Genomic DNA, 7,327 nt, shown 5'->3' with positions numbered 1-7,327 from the left:
TGTGTGTGAATGTACGTATGTATGTCTTTTCATGTATGTATGTATGCATGGATGTATGTAAGTATATATGAGTGCGTGCATCTATGAATGTATGTATACATGTATGTATGTATGCATGTATATATGCATTTATTTACGTATGTTCGTCTGGATGTATGTATTTATGTTTGTATATGAATGTATGTCTTTTCATGTATGTATGAATGCATGCATGTATAAATGCATAGCTGTATGTATGCATGTATATATATATGTATGTATGTATGTATGTATGTATGTATGTATGTATGTATGTATCTATGTATGTATATGTGTATGCAGTCTCTTTAGGGAGATAACTGTTTTCATTTCATCTGTCGACTGAGACCTTCAGGCACGAAACTCAGAGCAAAGCTATCTTTACATCAGTACCATGTACTCTTTCTTTAGTTGTGTATACTTTTTCTCTGCACACATGTATACATACAAACATACACACAAACACAAATTTCCATATATAAATATATGTATACATACATACATATATATATATATATATATATGCATATATATATGTATATATATATATATATATATATATATATATATATATATACAGACAGACACACACACACACACACATATATATATATATATATACATACATATATATGTATATACATATATTAAGATGCGTATATGTATATATATACATACATATATATATGCATGCATACATATATATGTATATACATATATTAATATATGTATATGTATATATGTATACAAATACATACATACATATATATATATATATATATTCATATATGAACATATATGCATGTGTGTGTGTGCTGTACGTGCATGTGTGTGTGTGTGTGCAGTGCGTGCATGTGTGTGTGTGTGTGTGTGTGTGTGTGTATGATCTCCGAAATCATGTCGCTTCTCATCCGACACAACTAAAACTCAAAAGGTTTTTCTACCAGTGACCGTCCTATATTTTTTTCCCCATACATGTGTGATTTTTCCTCTTCTGACGCATGATCAAAGACGTTCATGCTGCGACCATCCTTTTTTTTTCCCCTTCCTCTTTTTCCTTTACTTATTTATGTTCTTTTCCAGGACGTGAACTACGACATCCAGTGTACCTTCTGTTTTCTCTCTTTTCCAAAAACAGCAATGAGTAATTTGAGGTGAATGCTGGTACCGTCTCTAGTGTATCGAGCGACCGGGTAGAGATTCTCTCTTTAGATCATACCTTCTGTGTTTTTCCAGACATATATCTCGGTAGTATGACTATTTTATATGTCTATTGTTGAGCATGTCTCATTAATATATGTGGCTGAATAGTGTATATGTTGATAGTATTTGACTATTTACACAATGTATGTTTTCAAATTATGTGGTAATGTATGGTTATGAAGTGTATATCTCGATATGTCTTATTGTATATTAACAGCTTAATGTCTCGAAGTGCAATCGATACGATTTATAAAAAATAAAAAAAATTGCTTCAGAGTTATAGTATCGAGAATAAAAATTAAGGAAGAAAGAGGGAGACGGACAGTAGAGAGAGGAATGGACAGAGAGGCAGACAGATAAACAGAGGGAGAGGGAAGGAGACCTTGCGACTACTTACCATTATGATGTAATTTTTCTAATAATTCTGAATGTAATTGGTCGATATAAAGAGTTGCTTCCCTTACCACTTGTCTCTGTAACAACGATATACAAAGAAAAAAATTATCATCATCATCGTCATCGATATGGGGACCGATTAATGTACATTGCAAACAATAGTTTCAATAAATAATAACCAATTCGCATCAGCATTTCTCATATATGTTTATGCATATAAATGAGTGTATGTCTACGCGTATGTATTTAAGATTTTATGCATATAGACACACACACACATATATAAAAATACAAATGATATATGAACATATGCATGTATACATACATATATGTACATCAAAAAACGTGGACTTTTTTTTGCGGACAACAGAATGAACACATAAGGAAAACACATAAGTGTGTGTGTGTGTGTGTGTGTGTGTGTGTGTGCGTGCGTGTGTGTGAGAGAGAGAAAGAGAGAGTACCCTTCATAATAAGGTTTTTACTAGTGAGGTGTCTGTTGTCTTTGCACCAATGAAATTGAAGGATTTCTCAAAGTTACTACCCTCAAGCTGTAACTTTGAGAAAACCTATGTCAGTGTTCTTCCAATGGATCATTCAACACAAACTCCTGACTACATTGGAAGAACACTGACTTTGTACTCTGTCAGGAATTACACTACTATACATATTCACATACATACATACATACATACATACATACAGCTAAAGATCAGTAAAGAAGAGAAAATTTATGTTGAACTATTGAGAAATCTGCTGTTACTCTATCCAAATTGCAAGTTCAGGTTTATACCTGTAATTATTGGGGCCGTGAAATATATGTAATACACTGCCTAAATACCTATCTCGAGAAATTAGGCTTCTCAAAACCAGAAAGGAGAAAACTGATTCAAAGACTACAAATCCAAGCCATCACTGGAACTGTGCAAATCTATAAAACTTTCCCGAAGTTTATTAAGTATATATGAGCATGTCAATGCATGCAACTATATGCATGAGAATACATACATAAAAGAAAACACACAAATATGCACATATACATACATACATACATAAGAAAACACACAAATATGCACATATACATACATACATACATACATACATACATACAAATATACTCTGTTGGTACTGTTGAAATGAGACTTAGATCTAGGTTAGAAGCCGGCTCTTTCTCAGTTGGCAAGAAATCTTGAAATAAAACTGAATAATGACATACACACATACATACACATTTATATATATATATATATATACATTATTTATATCATTATATGACTGAACGCCACGCATCCATTTCCAAGTAAGTTTATCTATTTATCTATCTATCTATCTATATAATATATATATATATATATATATACACACACACACACATACAAATAAGTAGAAAATTGGATTTTGAGAATCAAGCTAAACCCACTGTAAGCACTCCATCCGAGGAATCGATTCTCAGTTTATGCAGTTATTGAATTACGTTGTAATTTCGCATGTCGCTGTATATGGACAATTACATTGTAAAAGAGTCACTTTAGTTATTTAAGAACAGAGAAAACTTTTGCCTTAACTTTCCGTTTCTCTATATATACTAATAGCCGATATAAATGGTGATTGATTGATTGGTTGGCTGGCTGGTTGGTTATTTTCTCCAGGTACGCTTTACATAATATTACGGATAAAAGAAAGATGCAGAAAGAAGCAACGCAAGAAGTTAGAATCGAGAGGAATACTGAAATTGGCAAGCAGTGGTAGAGTGTGGTAAAGATGATAAAAGCTACTTAGTCGATGGACTCCAAATTCACACGCACGCACGCAACTCTCTCTCTCTCTCTCTCTCTCACACACACACACACACAAGTGTTTAAGTAGAAGGATAAACTTGATAATTGATACAAGGTAAGGAAACTATGGGAACCAAAAAAATAAAAAGAATTAAAATAACAATGTCAACAAGTAGTGATGTGTTTATACCTTCGTCACTCGACGTCTGTTTGCTATTGTTGGAACCATTTCTTGTAACTGTCCGTATTCTGTTTGGATTTGTTTCTTCTCTGTCGAAGATAATTTGTCTTTCTTTGGATAAAGGGAGACTGGTGCAGGGGAAAACATAGACCTTCCATTATTTCTGCAACTATGTTTAAGTTTTTTCATCTGCAAAAGAAAAGAATTTCAATTAGATTTAAATTAGACGTAATATTCGGTATTTTGTATTGTTATTAAATTTGACCTAGCGCTAATGGGCGAGCATTAATTTATGCAACTTAATAGGAAAAAAAAAACCCTTTAGGAGAGGGCTTTCCAATAAAAAATTGAAGTAGCATGTAGTAGTGGAAGAGGTAAAACCTTTGGACGGTCGAAGTACAATCGTGTGTCTGTTTCGGGTCAGCGCCCTCACGATTCCGTTAATAGATGAGGGCCCAAGACAATACATGACAAGAAACTGTAGAGAAGAGATACAACAGTAAGATCGTAATGATGTCACAGAATATGTTAGAAAAATAGTCACATTCTCAATAGAAATATTGTGAAATGATGATGAATCTTAAAATTTACTAGGACAAAAACACGTCTATATGTAAAATTTTTATCCTAAGTCTCAAACTTTGTTTTACTTCAGATATTTACGTTATAAATATTAACAGCCGATGCTCATTAAGAGCGTAGATTAAGATATCGAGGTTAAATTTTTCAGCTCAATTTGAAAAAAAATTGACAGAAATAAAAAGTAAGACTATTTCATTTAAGAAGTCTGCATCGTAACCATCGCAGTGATTCCAATGTGCTAAATTTTGGACAAGTTTCTTCAACAACAGATTAGCGATATTTAAAAAAACCTTCTGGATAAAAGGCGGAAACTACGTGAAAGCCCGTTATGTGTGAAGAAATATATAGGTATATATGAGTGTGTTTGTATATGTGCATGTGTTTGTGTTTGGGTGTTTAATAGGGTTTCTTTTAACTAATACATTCGAAAAGAAATAAATTTTGGTATTAAAGTCCGTCCGACTGAATAATCTTTCATACGCCAGTACTGACTTTATATTGCCGTGAAGTAAGTGCCAGATAAAGTACTGGGGTTGATATAACCAGTACTTTCTGAGGATGATGGCTCGATATAATCGCATTCGAAGAATACCAAAGTGAATATAGATATTAAATTATGGCTCGGATGACCATAGTTTTTCGGTGGTTGTCAGTATATTCAATATATGGAACATTAAATATTCGAAAATAGAAACTATATATTGAGTAAAAAAGAAGTATATATCGATAACTGATAATATTTTTTCGTTAAATTTTATGGCAAGACTGATACATCGTCAAAGATATTTCTACTTTATTTTGGAATCATCAGCGAAGTAAAGCCTACCCTACATTGCTGAAGTAGATATATCTATTTGCTGGAGTAAGAAATAAAACTGTTTAGAAATCAAAACAATTCTGAAACGGAAGACAGCCAACTGGCAGAATCATTCCCACGCCGGATCAAATGCGTAACGGCATTTCTTCTGGTTCTTTGGTTTCTGGGTTCAAATTCTGCCGAGGTCGACTTTGCCATTCATCCACTCAGAGCCGATAGAATAAATATCAATTCATCACTGAAGTCAAGGTAATCGGTTTCCTGCTTCCCTCAAACTTGCAGGCTTCGTGCCATAATTAGAAAGAAATAATTCTGAAACGTTAGCATTGTTTAGCTAGTGTCCAGATGTCAACTTAAACAACAACTTTTATTCGTTTTTTGAGGGGGTTTTCTTTTTTTCTACGTGCTTTCCACATAAGCCAAAAAGCCATAATCCTTCGTTCTATCTTAATTTAGGTACTGCTTTAACAAATGCTGTGACGATATTCCATCCCATTATCAGCCAACTTTCACATATAACATATTATAAGATGTGACCACATATCGTGCTGTTACCACAGTTGGATACATTGCTTCTTCTTTCCAGTGATTTCTATTTTTCCTTGTATACTTCATCCACCGACTAACCTAGCACCAATCAACGACCAAGAAATAATACTAACCGATCTTACACCGAAGAAACACAACTCATACTTATAAAGTAACTTCGCAGATAATTAATATCTGTAAACATCTATTCCCACTTTCGACCAGTCTCTTCTTCCTCTCAATTTATTATAAAACTTACACGAAAAACGTGTAATTGATAATGTGCCAACTTCAAACAATGATTACTGCAAATTCTTACGTAAGCTTCGATCAATAACTGATGTTCAAAACCAATTAATTATTGCAGGAGTTACTATAACTCATCATATGTAAGGTTCCCACGGTCAGTCCTGAAGGGTTGTAATTAAAGTTCAATAAGAAGAATAGGAAGCCGTCTCAACTAAACAATCCAGTAACAATCTTCCTTGTGGTCACCTGACCAGTTCACACCAGCGACTGGCTAGATCAGCCGCTTCTATATCCCCCTGATCAATTTGGTGCAACAGTTAAAGTGTTATTCTGTGAGAGAAAAGGGAGAAAAAAATAATAAAGCCCCAGCATTGTTGGATTCTAAGCGTACAGCCTTGTAAATATATGTTCGTGCACTTTAGATAGGTAAACTAGAAAAACCAGGTTAAAGCTTAGTGTCATTGTACGGATACAAATTCACTTATATACAAGCATATACAAACGTGTGAATATGTGTATATATGTAAGTGCATAACTATATGTTATATCTATTAGAGCATATGTAAGCCTCTCTCACTTTCTTCCTTTCTTTCTCTTTCTATCTCAGTCTCTTTCTCTCCAAACATACATGCATGTATACAGTATATATATATATATATATATATATATAAAACCACTAGGCCATATGTATATATACATATATACACAGTTACATATCTCTCCTATACATACACGCACACATACACAAATACACGCACACATTCACAAATACACGCGCACACTCACATCTACTCATACATTTATACTTTTGATGATATTGAATGATTCCATACTAGATGTTGTTCAGCTCCAGGTACGACCCGATCGAGCAGACTGATTATCAACAATGCTGCAATCGTCCTCATCTTGGCTGTTCTATTTTTTTCAAACTTACCCTTCACTTTTTAAGAGAATTGAGAATTTTAAGAGATCGGAGGGAGAATTGGGTACGATGTCTAGCAGGGCTAACGATCGTGTCAAGGTCCATACCTTCGTTCATTGTTATGACTAGGTGAATTGGACGATGTAAACAACTGAGGCAAAAACCAGATGTGTGCAAAATCAAGATGTATGACACAACATAACTTTGTCATTTCCTTTTTTATTTTGAATTCAAATCTTACCGATGTCATTTTTATCCTCTCCTGGGTCGAAGAAATAAGGCACAGTCAAATACAAGGAGGAGGCTCTGTTAACTACCCTTGCCCATGTTGGGACAATACTTACAAAGGTCTTTGTCGGTAATATCAACCACTTGGTATAACGAAGGCGGTGGTGGGGCGGCAAAATCGGTGGAGACATCATCAGCATAGGTGGTTTTGTAAGTAATTTTTCACTTAACACACACATACACACGCTGGCGCGCGTTCGCATGCATTGAGAAAGACTCATACACACATAAGAGGATGGAATTGTTAAGTTTGATATGAACATAGAAAAGGAATGCAAGGGGAAATAATGGAAAAAAGAATGATAGAAAAGATAGAATACAGAGAGATATGGAGTGAAAGCGATTGGAAGAAGAAGAAGAGTAAA

At 34.1% G+C, this 7,327-nt stretch overlaps 1 protein-coding gene across 1 annotated transcript in view; it reads right to left on the bottom strand.

The window, feature by feature from the left end:
* Positions 1-7,327, bottom strand: part of LOC106878234 (uncharacterized) — a 33,811-nt gene that overhangs the window by 7,194 nt on the left and 19,290 nt on the right. Inside the window, exons 2-3 of the mRNA XM_014927396.2 lie at positions 3,586-3,765; positions 1,619-1,694 (exon numbers count right to left, since the gene is read on the bottom strand). Coding sequence (XP_014782882.1) covers positions 1,619-1,694; positions 3,586-3,765 — 256 coding nt within the window. The remainder of the gene's footprint in view (positions 1-1,618; positions 1,695-3,585; positions 3,766-7,327) is intronic.

Source organism: Octopus bimaculoides, chromosome 2 (assembly GCF_001194135.2).
Source record: "Octopus bimaculoides isolate UCB-OBI-ISO-001 chromosome 2, ASM119413v2, whole genome shotgun sequence".
Classification (NCBI taxonomy): Eukaryota; Metazoa; Mollusca; class Cephalopoda; order Octopoda; family Octopodidae; genus Octopus; species Octopus bimaculoides.
Note: the sequence above shows the minus strand (reverse complement) of the source record. Positions and strands in the feature narration are given on the sequence as shown.